Raw genomic sequence first — 19,232 nt, 5'->3', positions numbered from 1 at the left:
CTGATGTGGGAAAAATCATAAGTTCTCGAATACGTACAATGTCAAAATTTTACATTATTCTTTTTAAATTATGGCTTCAGCCCATTGGGGCTATTTCGCCAGTGTCAAGGTCGTAGTAGCAGGGTAAAACGATTGAAATTGTGCGGTTAGTACAAGACAGTGTACGGTGATTTAGCTCTTGTAAAGCGATAGCGGGCTTTACAAGAAACACGTGGACAACCGGCCGTTGACTCCAAAATGATGGTTAAACGTGCTTCAAGATAAATTCTCCATTCACTGCACACTACCACATTAGTTTACTGTATAATAGGCTATCGATATTACACTTTAAACAATATTAATGAGCAAAAAACAAAGCAATTGATCCCGACGCGTGCCATCAAGATGGCGCTCGAACCGGAAGTCCAATTTGACATTAGCAATCCACAGTTAGGTGACAACAAAACCAAACCGAACTACCTCGAGTTTAGAGTTTAGTTCTGGTTGTACCAAATGATACTATCCACAGTGGATCGAATCAACACTTGATAGAATCAATATGCAATCAACTGTTGATTTGACGTGGATGCGAAATCTGACGGTTGTACATGTCGAATTTGGTCCCAAACTTAACAATTAAGTTGCCCACTTGGTAAAGGGGCCCACTGATTAACAGTCCGCCGGACGGTATCGGCCTGTCAGTTGTTCGGAACTGTCAAAATTTTGTTCTAACTGACAGGCCGATACCGTCCGGCGGACTGTTAATCAGTGGGCCCCTTACGGCATGGTAGATTTTGTGGCCGCGTAAGTTTTTGCCACTTCTAGAGTAATGATTGTTTTTATTATCCACACACCAAACACATAGCCACTTATAGATCCGCTACACTCATGTCCTCATGATATAAAGACTGTCCGTTACCTACTGCATCACTTTATAAAACAAAGCAGTTCTATTTGCAAGTGACAGCTATTTATTCACAATACCTGCCGCATCTCCACAAGCACACCAGTACAAATCTAACCCTCGATTAAGAGTACGTTGTTATAATAAAAGTCTCAAGTTACATTTGGGATGATATCGGTTCAGCCGGCCTAGCCAAGGTTACAATCGCTATCGCTTCGAAAACGAAAAGCATCATGTCTCTCTATCACTCTTCCATATTAGTGTGACAGTGACAGTTGCTTTTCGTTCGCTACGAAGCGTAAGCGATTGGCGTCTTGGCTACGCGGCCTGATAAATGTTTTGTGCTTAAAGAAGGCTAGAACAGACCATGATTTAGATTGATTTATTTCATAATATGAAATTACATTATAAATTATTTCAAGCTAATCTATACGAACTTATATTATTATCGTCAACTATTTATTTTATACAAATGTCAATACAGATTAAAATCATCACCAAATATCAATAGCAAAATAAATTCATCACAAAGTGAAATAACTATTGATATTATTCACGTTGTTTAAAAACTTGTCTCTACGCTATCTGCCGTTGGAGAATACTGATTTTATTTGGACAAGGACATTTGGCTCGGCATGAACCTAAAAAAAGTTAGTGGCAAGATACCTACTAATTGGTTTAATAAAATCTAGAAGGATACGCGCGTCAAAAAATCAGCTAGCAAAGAAAGCGCTAATAAAAGTTTACACATTATGTGTGGTCTTGGCCCCTGACATGAGGTTTCTACATAGAAGAATAATTCAAAAGCTCAATTATACTAGTTTGCCTGAATTTTCGACTAGCCTATCCTTATAAGCAACATGCTGAGATGAGGCCATTTCGTGGCACTCTATTCTTTCTACGTTTTTGTAATATGTATATAAATGGTCTCGTTTGTGTTTGCGAATAAAAACATGTCTATTCTTTTCTATTCCTATGTTATCTTGCAATGATATAGGTATACCTACCCATGTTATAACGTGCCGCAACGAGCGACAACTTACAACAAGTGTTTAATAAAGGTGCCTCACTTTTCCCGCTTTCCTCTACAATTAAGCGTACTTTATGGTACTCATAATGAGTTTTCCAGCGAAGTTTTTTAGCCTGCCTCTCTCTGCCTCTCTGGAATGTACACGATATTTCTTGAGCGATAAGTTACTTGCTGGAGATATTTTGTTAATAAACAATTATGGTGATAATTTAATGTTATGACCAAAAATTTCCCGTACCGGGAATCGAACCCGAGTCTCCTAGGTGAAAGCCATTATTCCTAAATGATTCTTATTTTTGCCTGTTCCCTCGACTATACCTCCCGCTGTCACGTCCCCAAAAACGTAGATCAGATTGCGATGCGCCTTTCTAAGCTAAAACTCACATCAGATCTGTGGCCGCGCAAATTGTAATTCGTGCGCGCTGGCAGCTCGTGCGGACGGCGCGCGTGCGATGACGTGAACGTCACGCCGACGACGCCGCGCACGTTGCCCGTCGCCAGCCAACCTTCTTGGTAGTAGTTGTTGCGGTTTAGCTTCCATCCTTCCTCCTGTGGAAAAATAAATCATAAGTTTCTGCTGGGGGTCTAGGTCTAGCCAACATGACAATCGCTAATTGAAAAAGCCAATCGAAACGAAATAATGTACGGAAAGAGTCACGTGACTTTTCGTAGCATCGGTCATCCCGATACATTTTTCTTTTCGTTTGGCTTGTGTCGATGTACGATTGTCACCTTGGCTAGTGCCTCAGGAAAGAAGTTAATATTGCTTTCGGTTACGAAAGTTGAAAGTCATATCGGTCTACAGTCGATTTAACCTAGTGCGAAGTAAAGGGCTTTATTTAATAAGCTTTTGAAACCTATAGGTACATAAACTCCGTGGCATCTTTATTCTTGAATGAGGGCATCTACCTAATATGATAGCAGGCCTAATTATGTTAGGGATTGAAACGCGTTTTATACCTATACATTTTATTCCGTTTTCAACCTTAAAAAATACAGGCATTTCCTCAAATTCCAATTTAAGCTTTTCTAACCAAACTGTTATTTAGTTCTTGCAATTGGTACATTTTCCATCTCTCCCCTACAAGAAAGTTTCGAGTAGATTGCACTCGTAGGTAGGAATGATTCCAGCTATTACAATGATACCCCGGGGACTCCTAACCCGGCGCTGTAGCGAAAATCTACATTCGAAGAAAGTCTATCTACAATTCTACACCCATCTCTATCGCTCTTGCATTCAAGTGACGGGGACGCAGATAGACAGTTTCAGGATTTCGATGTTCGCGGTAGCTCCCTGTAACACCCCAAACAGTATTTCACAGAACGAAAGCGCAGGTAGACCCGTAAAGTCGTAGCTACTATACGGGATGGAGGGTCAGAATTAAACTGGTCCGCTTAGTGCAGAGCCAGCTAGGTCGTTTTGTAAATTGGTGAACTTAATGCTCACAACCGTGCCCCATCGCGCATATACATATAACTAAAGATAATATAAAACGAGTAGAAACGTCGGAAATAAGTAACAAAATAAATTCGCGATAGATCCGGGTATAATTATGTTTTAATATGTGTTCAAAAGGCGAAAGTTTTAAATGAGTTTTCTGATGTGGTTATGTGTAGTGACTAGTGAGCATCTAAGGCTTTTTATAATTATTATACCTATTATAAGACTTAAAAGCTTCCAATAATTTATATATTAGTAGTTTACGATACAAGTACTAAAAATATGAAATTCGCAACGAGTGGAGAATTTTATATCACGACCGAAGGGAATGTTTTAAATCGACGCACGTGTATCGAACAACGTTTTATAGTAAGTACATATGGCCCGTTAATGTTCGACGTACTTACGTAATGTGGTCATTATAGCACCTGGTATCGTAATGTAGCACCAGATGTATCGTAAATATATAAATAAGTAGTTTGTTTTTCGCAAAGAATCAGAAAAAGTCAAATGAAGGGGCATAGATAGGTAGCTTTTAGCTATGGGTTAAAATTCTTTTGTAAAGATATTTTCCGTTTTTCCTCTCTGGATATTGATCCAGAGAGGAAAATGAGGACTATGCATACTACGTATACCTACATAATCGGTCGTCCACTTTCCTCTTAATGCCTACAATAATTCTTTGCTCATATAGCCGTATGGAGATTATGAAGAGGAAGTGAGGGCAATTAGCAATCGTATGAAGCGTCCTGCGAGCGCCGGAGATCGAAGCGAAATTGCCAATTAGCCAGATATTACGTGATCCCATCCCCGAGCAGTGATGTGCCGAGCATTCCACGTTCCCGAGATTGTTGTAATTCTCGACTATTCATAATATATGTTAACAATACCTTAGGGCATAGAGTCTATAAATAATCAAGCTTGAAGTATGCTTAAAGTGACTCCTTAAATAGATAAAAAAAACTCATTTATAATTAAATTTTAAGCGAGCTTTGCGAAAACTTAATTGTTATAAAAGTTAAGCTGCATAAGTATTAACTTTTAAGCGAGGGGTTAAATTTGGAAATATTACTTATTTGGTAGGTTCCACATATCCCATACAACTTATTATTTATTAAATAAGGAAACTGATGTATGGAGTGATCACTCTTATGCCTTCTTATTTTTCAATGGTAGTACGTTTAACATTGAAAATTATTAATCTTTAGTTTGTTAGCTAATCAATTAATTTTAAATGATATTAGATTTTTTTTATTTGATAGTGTTTCCTGTGGACCACGGGGTGAGACTCCTTTTGAAGAACCCTGTAGCTGATCCTCATAGCATAAAATTCCCCAATAGGTAGTTAGGTACATCCGGTGAATCTTCCCGGTATGTTTGTCCTTTACATTTCAAGCACATCACTACCCTCAACGTTACGACACACCCGCCCAATTAACGCCAATTTCTAAACCCATTACCTTTCACAAGTCCCCCGAGATTAACAAACAACCATATCAAAGCAACAGGTTACGGCGAAGCAATCACGAAAACGGAATACACTAACACGTTTTATAGTTTTTATTAGTAATTAAGGTAGTATCTAATTTGCTTACCGACGAAAGGCGCAGAAAGTAGTGTTGATAGGAGTCATGACTTTGAAACGAACAATAGTTATTTGTTTTACAAGGGGGCAAAGTTGTTGTTTAAAATTGAACCACGAGCGTAGCGAGTGGTTCGAAAAATGGAATTTTGAGCGTTGCGAGGGTCAAAGCACGAGGGTTAAACAAAATTTGCCCCCGAGTGAAACACAAAATTTTTCACCACACCGACCCAAAGCAAATATTAAATGTAAAATATCAAATAAAATCAAACCAAATCAAATCCAAATGAATGTTATTTTAAATATTTATCATCCAAAATCGTCATTTAAAAGTCAATTTTACCAGCAAACATAAGAAAACAACTAAAAATTAGCATTTGATTACTCTGCCTCACATGTGAATTGTTGATAGCAAAGTGCAACTTTGCTATCAGTTTTTGAAGTGCAAAGTAAGCCTTTCCGAGCTGGTGTGGTGAAAAATATATTTTCGATAATTTGAGATAAAATAACTAATAAGAAATATCTAAATACGTCACGCATGTTAATGCCAGTACGAGGAATGGAATCCATAATAAGCAGGCAAGGGCTGCTCAGATAACAAATGACTCGTATGTTAATTTCAAAGAAAAAGAAACGTACTACCAAATTTCGTTTTGCAGGGTTATTGCTATTACCAGAAACAGGCGAGCCTTCGCCTACCCAAGGTGAGATCTTCAGATTCCTAACTGTTACTAATCTTAATGAATATGTACGAAATACAGAATGTGTAGTGGGGAAAAGAAAACATGCGCGATGACAACGCACGGCGTTAGAAAAATGTGAACTTTCATGGGACCTTTCTTTCCACTTTCAGATGATACCTAACTAACATACCCTCCAGGGCAGCGCTCAGGCCTATTCGGATTTCGAGATAATCACAAGATCTTGAGACGATTTAGAGATCAACTAGATCTACATTAGATATCGACTAGATGTGACTTGGATATCTAAGTCATAACTTGTCGAAATCGTTCAAGAGGACCTCCAGAATCGCGGAAACGTCAAATTTGACATATCTATCTTACAAATATCTTTAAATTACCCGTATCGTAACTTGTTGAAGTCTAGTAGAAATCTAATTCATTTTCCGAATCGAGCCGATAGTCAGGCACGAATATTTATTGTGAGGCGAATAATAGACGAAACAAATGACATCCATTACTTTTGTCTCGGTAGTCCATTTAACCCAGTGTTCCTCTAATGACACTCGTAGATTGAGTAACGCCATCGCCATCGAAAAGTAATACGAGTATTGTATTGGGGATGACAGATGCAATGAAAAGTCACGTGGTAATTTCGATACACTATATAAGTTTCGAATGGCGTTTCCTATAAACGATTGCCACCTTGGCTAAGCCCTCTGACCATATATAGGTAGGTACCTACTCGTACACAGTCGTAGAATGCTTTTGACATGCGTGTATTGGGCAGACTGGGATATAACGCGATAACGTGTAAGTACAGATGATGAAAGTCTCCAAAAATGCTCGGAAATTTCAGGAAAATTTCACAGGAAACAAAATAAACTTTCATTGCGGAAATGGAAATATCGATTCCCATATAAAAATGTGAGAAGTTTCCGAAATTTTTCCACACGGAAATTTGGGTATTTTTGAAACTTTCCGTCGGCACATCAGTGTGTCGCGTGAGCGTTTGGAATAACACACTTGTGCCTTGTGCCACACGCCCGTGTACTACAGTACAGCCATGGCATATTAAACGGCAAGACGAAACTCTTTGAGTTCGCAGATATGAAAGTACAAAGAAAAACTGGCGCAAGAATTACTGTTCTTGTTACGAAGCCGGCGAGCTTAGGAAGGATTTTTAATCTTTTATGCGGAAGCCTGCTTAGCGCACTTTCGTGTCATGCCGTCCCTTTCACACTTATAACGTATCTCTGAGTACGGCCCGGAAACCCTGCATGATTATAGTTTCCGTGTGTTAAAAACAGTAGGTTATACTTTTCGTACCTAAACTATAATGATATTTCGTTACCAAAGAACGAGAACTAAAATTAACGAACACGATAAAGTACCTAGCTACCTATAAAAGTGCCTTTAATGGCATTTATTTCCATAATCCACTTGTAAAAAATATCACGACTTAATTTTAATAATTTATTATCATAAACATTAAATATGATCCTAGTTAGGATAACAAATTGACGCAGCTCTATAAATAATTCAAAGCAAACTTTCTAAAAGCTGTTATTCATTCTTTTGAAGTAAAGACGTGTATAAACTATAAAGGCGTGGGTAAGTACTCAATCCAAGTAGATAAAAACAGTAATGATATTCCGTTACCAAACACGGTAAACTAAAAGCGACCACGTTAAAGTATAAATAAAAAGCGCCCATTGACATTTCCATAATCCACTTGTTAAAGTAACGTAGGTACCTGATAATGTAATGTAATACGTAACGTACCTACGCACGTAATAGTAAGTAACATAATAATGTAATTTATGTAGGTAATGTTAAAGAAATAACAAGTTGACGCAGTTTTACAAATAATTCAAAGCAAAATTTGGTACATAAGTACTTATGTACTTAATCCAAGGTGATAGACTAAACACATAGTCTAATAAAACATCGTCTTCTCTTCCCAGAGTGACACAAGCCTACGTCACAATAACATTGCCACTTTGTATAGCGCTACCGCATATTATCATATAGCGGTGTCGCATGATGACGTAGGCTTGTGTCAGTCAGGTGACCTAGAAAAGACGGGAAGAGAGTACCAGGCGGAGTATATTATTATACCATGGACTAAACAGTAGCTTCGGAGCTCGATTCAAATCTAACAACTTGTTAAGGTTTTGATTTTATACGACCTTGAAGTTCGCTCACACTGATTGATGCATCAGCATGCGAATTAGTGAAAGTGCGTGATATGCACGCCAATATTTACACAAACGGGTCTACCGCGATATAATTTCATTGTTGCCTTTCCGTGACCGCAGGTGCAACTCAGCTGAAACGTCGGAATTTAAGGTAAAAACAATGAAATTATATCGCGGTAGACCCGTTTGTATCATTAAATATGTGTACAAGACGCGAGAGTTTAAAGTGTTAGGTGGTTGTCACACTGCCGCCGCGTTTCGTTGCGAGACGCGGAGCAACGGACTCGCATGCGGAGATTGCGGAGACAACGCACCAACGTCCGAGTTTTCTCCGCATCTCCGTCCGGAGCTGCGATGCGCGACGTCCCGCGTTACTTCTGTCTCGCGTTCATTTCACATTCGAACGTTAAGGTGAAAACAGTTCCTATTTGTCGATAAAATGGAAACGGAACTTATTCAGAACGCTGCGGTGATACTTTCACGTTGGTTTTTGTACAATCGAGTCATAAAACGCAGAAGACACCGGGTACATCCCTATTTACAAACCAGACCTATAAATGGGTATTTTGCTAGAGATTACCAAGATTTAAGGCAAGACGAAGAAATTTTTTTTAATTGCACCCGTATGTCAACCGCGTCATTTGATTATTTGCTAAGCAAAATATTCGTCGAATTTCATATTCCAAATTGCTGGACGACTTTCAATTTCAAAAATAAACTTATCGACTTCGATATCCATTGCGCCTACGTCCTTTTTGCACTAAAACCCGTACGGGACTGCGGAGCTCGGTGTGACATACCCTGCGGCACGCACCGCGTCTCCGTCCGAGCGCGCGAGTCGTCGTGCGTCTCGCTCCTCCGCGCGTCGAGGCGGAGCCAGTGTGTCGTACCATGCGATTTTTCTATACAAAATCAAGATTCTACATACAAAGTTAAAAAACGCATCAACGGACGCCGCTGCGAGATGCGGAGCAGTGTGACGACCGCCTTATATGCACGCCAATGGTTTGGATACGTCTTGGTCGTATCAAAACCAAACCGTGACAAGTTGTTAAGTCTGAATCAGGCTGTTGGTTCAGTCGCATAGGGCCCGCGGGACAGATTTTCATCCGATACTGCGCTACAAGAAAAACAAACCTAGGATCCACATTTATTAGTTTGTGTTAGGACCAGAACACACCCGAGAGGAATACCGCTGCGAACGACATCAAAACTACGCCAAATTAGCGTTTGAGTCTGCTCGGCCTGATCTGATCGGACAATTTAATCAGCTTGGCGAAAAATTTTCCCCGTCTGGACAGACTTTTATACACTAACTAGTGACCCGCCCCGGCTTCGCACGGGTTTCACAAAACCTTAAAAAAATATACACTTAAACCTTCCTCAAGAGTCACTACTTTTAGGGCATACTGAAAATTCCTGGACTGCCCACTTAGAATAAATAAGTCGTCTCATATCCAGAAACTTTCAGTATGGCCCACTTATTGATAGGTGAAAACCTCATGAAAAGCCGTTCAGTAGTTTTGAGTTTATCGCGAACATACAAACGCACAAACAGACAGACACAATAAACGTATGCAAGGGAATTAATTACACTGAGAATAAAATAATGAATGTCACTTTTTAATATCTTGAGTAGGTACTGCTCTGCGCTGATAATTATAAAAATCGGTTCAAAATTAATTCCTAAAGGCCATTTGCAAACGTCCGCACTTTGCCATAAAACTTAGAATATTTAGAAAATGCTTGTTCCCTAAGTAGGAACAGTCAGCAGCAATAGTTGCTAAGCGTAAGATTATTTACCAATACTTTCGTTAGGAATAACATATCCATTGCCGGCGTAACATGCTCATTCTAATATCCATCACTAAACCCCTTTTAGGTCCTCCAACACAATTACCCTCCCCTGACCCTAATCCGTAATGGCGCGATAGTGGGATAAGTAAGTGTAATTTTGCCCTTAAATGTCAGACCCTTGGATTGCAGGTAACGATGACTGGTAAGCAGGGCCGGATTAAGCATGTCGGGGCCCCTAGGCAGTGCGAGGCTCGGGGCCCCCTACAGTCAATTCTGCACACAGCATATTCAGTACAGGGAAATAAGTTTGAGTTTTTAATTTCAATCTTCAGGCGTCGGCCGAACCGATCCAAATCGAACGATGTATTTTTCGCTCTTATTGCGTGGACATAAAGCTTTATTCTATCGGTTTTTGCGGATTCCGCGTCGCGTCAAGTGTGAGGAGAGCCCTTTAGGCTTAAGGCCAAATCCCAGTGGAATACCAAAGATATGAGCTTCAGCGTCACTTTCCTATCTATTTCTAATGGCAAAATTTAAGCGAGGCTAAAGGCTAAGCTCATCTAGTGCCGCAAAGTTGATTTTCTCAATAGTTAATATTTTGCGAGGCTGAACACCGATTGTCCGACCATAAGACCAAACGCCGAGCCACATGATTAGAATCAACCTAAAATAAAGAATTTCCATATTATGTTAAAATTACTAGAGCTAGACCAAGATAAGCCTGCAACAATTTTGATAGCACTCGCAGTGCAAATGTTATTTTAAACGTCAAAGCGAGCGCAGACCGGGTATCGGTAGCCGGCCTTTTAACACGTTTTCACAATTTGCGATATAGTTAAAAAATTTCGCGCTCGCTGCGCTCGCGATTATTTTCCATTCTTTACGATAGCATACGCAGTGCAAGTGTTATTTATACGTCATAATTTCATAGAAGCTTTGACGTTTAAAATAACATTTGCACTGCGAGTGCTATCAAAATTGTACCCGGTTAGTTGTATCTTCATCTGGGCCTAAAAGTCCGAAGTACCCCAGTGAGGCTAGCTTTCATGCGAAGTCAAAGCCGTGCTTCATCAGTTTTCAGGATAAATAGTTGAGCACAGACACAAACCAATGTCCATTTTATTAAAACGCGAGACCGCAGGCCGAGCTTGGCGCAGCGAGGCCAAAGGCTAAGCTGAAGTAGAGGAGATGTGGAACACAAACCAATGGTAAATTGAGGTAAAAAGCGAAGTTGAAGGTCGAGCATTCCTATGAAAAACTGAGGACACGTTCGTCTTCTTTCTTTTTCTTTGTTACAATCAATAGTCCTCGTGATTCTGAGTCGAAATAACCCAAAAGTTGTCGGTTGTTCGAAAAAAGTGAACCATTTTTCCTGAATCCCTATTATTACAACTTTACAACAGGTACGCAAAATACGCCCCGTAAACTGTAACGTATTGGTATTGCTTCAATTTTATTACAGTATTTCATTAATTTAAAGAATGGATCGAAAAAAACAATAACAAAGCATACTCATTATTATAAGAATCAAAAATTTACTCATGAATTTTGATCCTATGGAACAAAATTTTATTTGTTGCGCGCTGAGCTGCCGAGGCCCCCTAGCCAAGGCGGGGCCCCTAGGCAGTTGCCTACTTTGACTTAGGGTTAATCCGGCCCTGCTGGTAAGTTTGCCCCCGCTCATAAATTGCTTAGACAATAAGTTGACACAAAAGTTTGACTCGGTAACACTTGAGCAGGGTAAGATTTTGTTCTGATTGTTTTTGCCGTTCATAAAAATATATACCTAATTAAAACATTTATTTTCTTTGTGTGCTTATAAAATTTTACTGAAGTATACAACTATGTATGTACATATTTACTTGCCAATAAGTATATTTTCGCTAAACAAATTTGGAAATTAGTTTTTGTTGCAATTAGTTTTTGATACATAACTAAAACACTAAATTTCAGTATAATTATATCGTTAGATTTATTTTGTTATAATGTTTTTATTTATGGCCATGACTTGAACGTCTTTCAAATTATTTAGGTGTGTATCCTCATTAAAATAGTTTCAACCTATATACCTATGTTGAAACTATTTTAATGAGGCTGAATCAAAGTTTCACTAGGACCCTAAGTGTGTAACAGTAATTTATTTTGAGTAAAGTCTGGAAAGGCTTCAGATTACAAGCATTAATTCGTAGAATAGACGTCATTATATAGACTTGGCTAGACAAGGGTTTATAATAACGTGCAACTTATTTCAGCCTTATAGAATACGGCGCCCGCTAAAAGTGTTATTTTTTAGGAAAGCTATTTCAACGTCACATGTAGTACGTACACTCGGTACCATTACATATATGTACAAGTAAAAATGCACCTGGTGGTCTAACACTCCTACTAAGGACGATGTATATTGTAATGTATTTTGTAGTTTCTGTTTGTATCTTAACCTTCAAACTATACTACCTCGCACCAACCTAATCTCCCTAACTTACTACATAATTACACAAACAATCCTAAGCATTTTCGCCTCCCCCCCACAAACTGTGAACGTATTCCGTACCTATTTATTGTGTTCTAATATACCCCGCGGCCTGCCACCTTCGCTTTCTATGTGGAACTGTGATGTGAAGTTATTGTATTGTACAGCTTTCGCAGTTTTCACACCCTGCCTTATTAGTGTGTAGCGCAGACTTTGAAATAAATAGAAAGAACTATATCAAGAGAGAACGAGAATTATCAAGTTATACTTAGGTCTCCAAGAGTTTAAGTCATTGACATATATCTCAGGCCTGGCCTTAGAGGCAATAAGAATGTGGCATAAATGGGGCCAGTACAGCGGTGTGACACCGCTACAACGTGATTGGTTGATGAGTTCGCATCATGCGCGCGATTGGTCGCAACTAGTAGCGTTAGACTGCACGATTGGCTCGAATTCGTGAGTGACACCGCTGAACTAGTACCATTTTTAGTGCCCGTAAGGCTAGTGCTTAGAGATATACGTTAATGGTTTAAGTCTTATATAATTAAATTAAAAGATTTATTAAGTACAAGACAAGTAACAAAATTAGACAAACAAACAAGAACCGAATGAGGTATTTCACGTCAACATGATGGTGGCAGGGTTTCTCAAATATAAAAACAGCTAGAGGTTCTTTAAAATTACTATGAACCTACCTAACCCCTTATTCCTTAAGCAGATGGACCTACAACTAAATAAATATCCACCCTAATGGCCAGGCCATTCTGTAAACGCGCGAAGCTTAAAATTCACCCCTTGAACAATTATTCAAATTTGCTGAAATATTAAGATTGAGGAAAATTTTAATGTTTTTTTAGGTAAAAGCGTTTGTTTGCGCTGCGTAACGGCCTTTAATAGGTTTCATAATCCATACAGCCTGCGGCTTTTATTAGCTCTAGCTAGGGAATAAGTTTAGTCCACTGTAAATATGAAGATGTTTTTATTAAAAGTAATCTTTATTTAATGAACTCTGTCTACATACATGAAGCCATCTTGATTGTCGTTAGTGTTGCCATCGTCTACTTATAATATCCCTCTTACATCCCCTTTCTTTTCAAGCAACTACAACCATGACATGCCTACTAGCAAGTTGACTTTTTACAATAATATACTAATTAATTACAACACACATATAAAGGCATAAATTATCAAATTCAATCAGTTTGATAATCACAGAGATAGCTAGGTTTCTTAATCAGTCGACCTGTTCTAGTTCTTATAGCAGAATTGTTATTTTCATTAGCAATACTTTGACCATTCTCATTTTCTTCTGTATAGTTCTGAACATCAACAATATTCTTACTTTGTTGTGAAACATAGCTATCATCTGTCATATCAGCAATACTATTTCTTCTATACCCTTCAAATACTGTCAGCGGTTCCTCCTCATCATCGCTATACAATATTGGGCTATCTCTTACAGTTTTCATTTCTCCCTGATTTTTACAATTTATTAAGTACCTTCTATTCCTAAACAAGTTCTGTCCAGTTTCTGTTCTAATTTGAAAAGAGTTGGGTCTGCTATCTTTTCTCACTACTTCAGCATAGCTGTTAGGTTTATTATTATTAATTAATACAACTTTTTGACCCTCATTTAGCTTTGACAAGTTTTTTGATCCTCTATCATAGTACTGTTTTTGTTTCCATGCATTGTCATACAATATTTTTTGCACATTACAATTTTCTTTACTAGGTTTCTGAATACTAGGCAACAAACCCTTAATTTTCCTGCCCATTAACAATTCTGAGGGCGTATAATAATTAAATTCCTTTGAAATTGGTGTGTTCCTATATTCTAACAGGCTTAAGTATCTATCTTTTTGTTCATAATCAGCTTTTTTAAAAAGATTCTTAGTTATTTGAATATATCTCTCCGCTAATCCATTAGACTGGGCATAGGTAGGACTGCTTGTTTTGTGTACAAAACCCCAATTTGTAACAAATTCTTTAAATTTGCTACTAGTATAGTTAGTCGCCCCATCACTATACAAATATTCAGGGATCCCAAATCTACTAAAGATAGCTTTCAATGCATCTATTGTAGTTTCTGGTCGCAAATCTTTCAATTCTGACACTTCAAAGTATTTGCTGTAGTAATCCACTACAATTATAAAGTTTTTTCCTTTATAGTGAAATACATCTGTACCCAAGTGCCACCATGGCTTATTTGGCATTTCCCTAATTTGCATAGGTTCTTTTACATTATTTTTCTTAAACCTATCACATGTACTACAATTCAAAACTTTATTTTCAACATCTCTTGACATGAACGGCCAAAACATGCATGATCTAGCCCTAGCCTTACACTTATCTAATCCCATGTGATTGTAATGAATACGCTCTAACATGTCTGATCTTAAGGTTTGTGGAACAATAATACAGTTATTCTTGAAAATCAGTTCATCACACACATACAGTTCTCCACTAAATGTAAAATATGGTTTTAAACTATTAGGAATATCTTTAATACTTGGCCATCCATTCAAAATGTAATATTTTATTTGTTGTAAATCTGTGTCTTTATTTGTCTCATCCTTAAAAATTTGTAATTTCCTATCTGTTACTGGTAAAGAACTCACAACCATCCTAACTTGAGCCTCAATTTCCTGTTCTAGAAGATTATCATTTGTTTTTAAATTATGTCTAGATAATGCATCAGCTATCAAAAGGTCTTTTCCAGGTTTGTATTTCACAATTAGGGGTCATCCATTAATTACGTCACACGTTTAGGGGGAGGGAGGGGGTCAAGAAAATGTGACATATTGTGACATGGGGGAGGGGGGAGACACAAACTTTGTGACGTCACTTTAACTTCATCAGTAACCGAATTTTTTTTTTTAATTATTTTATTCGCTGTACATTTAAATAACAAGTTTTTAAAACGATAATCGTTTTTATTCTTTTAATTTTTTTTCCTAAGCAGTTTTGGGTTATAAAATTACTAATATTTATATCGTCAAAAATATTTTGATAAAATATGAATAATACTTAGGTACTTACTTAATTCGATTTGGCGATTTCGTAGAAAAAATGTGACGTCACACTAGGGGGGAGGGGTTTGCCAAATGTGACCAAATGTGACAAGGGGGGGGGAGGGGTCAAAAAACCTAGAAATTCGTGTGACGTAATTAATGGATGACCCCTTATGTCATATTTCTACAAGTGTAAACGCATGCGCTGTAATCTTAATGGTATATCACATATGGGTTTCTTAAAAATTGACTCTAAGGGTCTGTGGTCAGTCTCAACCTCAATTTGTTTACCATAAATATATTGGTGATAGCGAGAACATCCAAACAAAATGGCTAAGAGTTCTTTTTCAATTTGAGCATATAATTTTTGGGTGCTGGTCATGGATTTGGAGGCATAAGCTACCGGTAAGTCATTTTGTAATAGCACCGCTCCAAGAGCGTCTTTAGAAGCATCTACTGACAATTTCACTGGTCTACTGACGTCATAATATTGTAGCACAGGGTCTGAAACTAATATTTTTTTAAGTTCACAAAAGGAATCATCATGTTTTTTTGACCACAACCATTCTACATCTTTTTTTATCAAATTTCTTAGAGGACTACAAACTTGTGATAAAGACGGTATAAACTTGGCCACATATGTGATCATTCCTAACAAGCGCTGCAATTCTTTTACATTTTGTGGCTTTTCCATTTTAATTATAGAGTCTATTTTTGTAGGATCAGGCTTTATACCATCTTTAGTCAGTAGGTGTCCTAGATATTCTATTTCTGACTTTCCAAATACACACTTAGTTGAATTAAACTTTACCCCATTTTCTTTTGCCATTTGTAATACTTTTAATAAACGTTCATCATGTTCTGCTTGATCTTTACCATATACTACTAGGTCGTCAACAAACACTTCACATCCATTTATATTTTCAAAAATTTCTTTATATCTACGATGAAAAACTTCTGGTGCAGAACAAAGCCCATACGGTAGACGTTTAAAATAATATCTACCAAAAGGTGTACAGAATGTGCACAGTTTGGCACTATCCTCATGAAGTTTAATTTGAAAGAATGCTGTAGATGCATCCAGTTTACTAAATACTTTAGCACCTGCCATTCTACTAGACACTTCTTCAAAAGTAGGTAATTTGAAATGTTCCCTCATAATACAGTTATTTAAATTTCCTGGATCTAAACAAACTCTAATTTTCCCATTCGGTTTTTTTACAATAACTATATTGCTAACAAACTCAGTCGGCTCTGTTATTTTTGAAATAACTTGAAGTTTTTCCATTTTATCTAATTCCCTTTTCAAGCTCTCGTGTAATGATATTGGTACTTTCCTACAAGATTCCACTTTGCCCTGAGCATTTTCTTTTAACTTGATTTTATAGTCTGGACCACTTAAAGTGCCTATAATTTTGTCATCAAACAGTTCTTTATAATTTTCTGTGAATTTATTACAGTCATTTTTTATACAATTTAGATATTTTCTTTCCATTAATTCTTCCTTGAATACTGATTTTTTACCTAACACTGGTAGAATCGGGCGAACTGAGTCGATAACATAGAATTTCAATTGTACTTGTCTATTATTCATGAAATTTCCAGTTAATTTAATTTTACCGACACAGTTCAGCTCTGTTCCCTCATAATTATACAAGTTGTTTGCATTTTTTTCCACTTTATTTTCTAATCCGAGTTTCTTAACATATCTTAATGGAAGCACGTTGCAGTCCGCACCAGTATCCAATTTAAAGTCTATAATATGACCATGTATTTGAATGGCCTCATAGTCTTCTTTCCTTTGAATCGAATTAATTTGCACCATACCTAACACAATATCACTTTCATCCGATGACAGATCTACTACATTCACATTCTTCACATTTCTACACATTTTTCCGTAATGCCCGAATTTGTTACACTTTTTGCATACCTGATTAAATGCTGGACACTTGAAACCATGTATAAAGCCGCATCTGTGACATGGAGGTCTGGTAGTAGACTGTGCCCGCTGATATCCACTTGTACCTGCTTCCTCAGATTGATCTCTCATATTCCTTGGTCCATAATTTCTTCTCTCTGGTTGTTTTCTTTGTTCAGTATTTTCTTTAGATCTATAACTATAGCCTCTGTCCTTCTTTACTACACTTACTGCTTGTTCTTCAACATCAAAGTCCTTAATTTGTTTTTCTGTATAATCATATGTTTTGCAAATTTTAATGCATTTTGGCAAATCAAGGTCAGGCTCTTTGAGTAGACGCTCCACAACATTTTTCTTTTTAATTCCTCTAATTATCTGATCTTTTATTAAACTGTCCCTAAGTGTTCCAAAATTACAGTCAGCACTTAGGGTCCTCAATGTGTTGACGTACTCGTCCAAAGTCTCCCCTTCTTGTATTTTACGTCGAAAGAAGACATTTCTGTTGATACTTTCATTGCTTAGTGGCAAGAAATATTTTGAGAACTGCTCCACGAGCTCGTCATAGGTCTTAATTTTTTCATTGTCAAAATTATTGTAAATTTCTATACATTCTTCACCAATGCAATGAAGAAATAAAGCAATCTTGCTTTCTTCATCTAATCGTTGTTTTGCCCCCGTGGCAGTAAAATAGAGTTTAAATCTTTGTAGCCATTTTTTATAGTTTTCCGATGGATCTCCTTGTAGGGATAATGGCGGCGGTTGTTTTAGAGTTTCCATTTTATAAGTTCACATCACTAACCACTGCGCCCATTTACTTCTCCTAATACTGTTCACGTTCGTTCACTTTAGATTCGGCTGCGCCATGTAAATATGAAGATGTTTTTATTAAAAGTAATCTTTATTTAATGAACTCTGTCTACATACATGAAGCCATCTTGATTGTCGTTAGTGTTGCCATCGTCTACTTATAATATCCCTCTTACAGTCCACTTTGCTTTTGACCTAGCTATATTTTCTACCCACATATATATTCCCAGCCCTACAGATCCAAAAGAATTTTTAAATGTTCAAAATCTGCCCGTAAACTTTTTATTCCTCAGCGACGGAAAGTAATTTGACTTGTCCGTTATTAATGTTATTATATTAAAGCGGATCTTGGTTCTGACACGGTAGCGGTAGGTAGACCACGTAAAAAGGGATAGAGGTAGATAGAGTCAAACCGAGATAAGTATGCAACGATTTTGATAACTAGCACACGCTATGAGCAAGTAGTATTTTAAACGTCAAACTTATATGAAATTATGACGTATAAATAACACTTGCACTGCGTGTTCTATCAAAATCGTTGCATACTTACCTCGGTCTAACTCTAATACCAATACAATAATCACTGACATATATGTTACCTCGATGGGCTAGGTGACATAACAGACTGACATTGACATTAAATTCGGCACGACTACAACTAGACATACAGCGACTAATAATAGAGTAGTCGTTGACGAAGCGTGTCACTCCCACTCACACGGTTTCCGGGTTTACCGTGGTAAATATAAACAGTACGGTTACCATCAGTTTGTCACTGACATAAACGCCGTCGAGAACGTAATTTACTTTCTATACATCTCGCTCGCACTCGCATATTTAACAAACGGGATGTATAGAAAGTAAATTACGTTCTCGACGGCGTTTATGTCAGTGAGAAACTGATGGTAACCGTACAGATAGATGTTGCAGTCTAGTAGGGAGTGCAAGTAGTAGTAGTAATATTCTTTACTGTGCACAATTAAAACAATATTAAATACATTATAATTAACATAACGAGCTAAGCAACAACAGGCGGTCTTATCGCTAAAAAGCGATCGCTTCCAGACAACCTTCAGGTAGTAGAGGTACTGGGTCTACTGTGCCCTAAATTAAACAACCTATGACTGTATTATCTACTGGGAAACAAATCAAATTATTTCATAAAATATTTGCTCCAGTGCCCAGTGCTGGGAACGAACCAGTGTGCTATGCATTTCGCGGCAAATGCCACAACCACTCTGCCACCCGAGACACGGCAGTATGGATTGAATTATCTCGTAAAAAGCGTCCTTTGGCCAAATCTAATCGCATGACATTATCACACAATTATCACATCTAAAAGTTTTACGCACAACGATTTATCTACGTTCGCAATTAGCACGGGCACATATAACTGACACAACAGTGCT

At 37.6% G+C, this 19,232-nt stretch overlaps 2 protein-coding genes across 2 annotated transcripts in view; one reads left to right on the top strand and one right to left on the bottom strand.

The window, feature by feature from the left end:
- LOC134792020 (BRISC and BRCA1-A complex member 1-like) overlaps positions 1 to 19,232 on the top strand; it is a 180,999-nt gene that overhangs the window by 83,081 nt on the left and 78,686 nt on the right. The gene's annotated exons all lie outside the window — the stretch shown is intronic.
- Positions 1 to 19,232, bottom strand: part of LOC134792030 (tubby-related protein 4) — a 118,932-nt gene that overhangs the window by 93,528 nt on the left and 6,172 nt on the right. The window contains exon 2 of the mRNA XM_063763152.1: positions 2,298 to 2,462. Coding sequence (XP_063619222.1) covers positions 2,298 to 2,462 — 165 coding nt within the window. The remainder of the gene's footprint in view (positions 1 to 2,297; positions 2,463 to 19,232) is intronic.

This window comes from Cydia splendana, chromosome 7 (assembly GCF_910591565.1).
Source record: "Cydia splendana chromosome 7, ilCydSple1.2, whole genome shotgun sequence".
Classification (NCBI taxonomy): domain Eukaryota; kingdom Metazoa; phylum Arthropoda; class Insecta; order Lepidoptera; family Tortricidae; genus Cydia; species Cydia splendana.
Note: the sequence above shows the minus strand (reverse complement) of the source record. Positions and strands in the feature narration are given on the sequence as shown.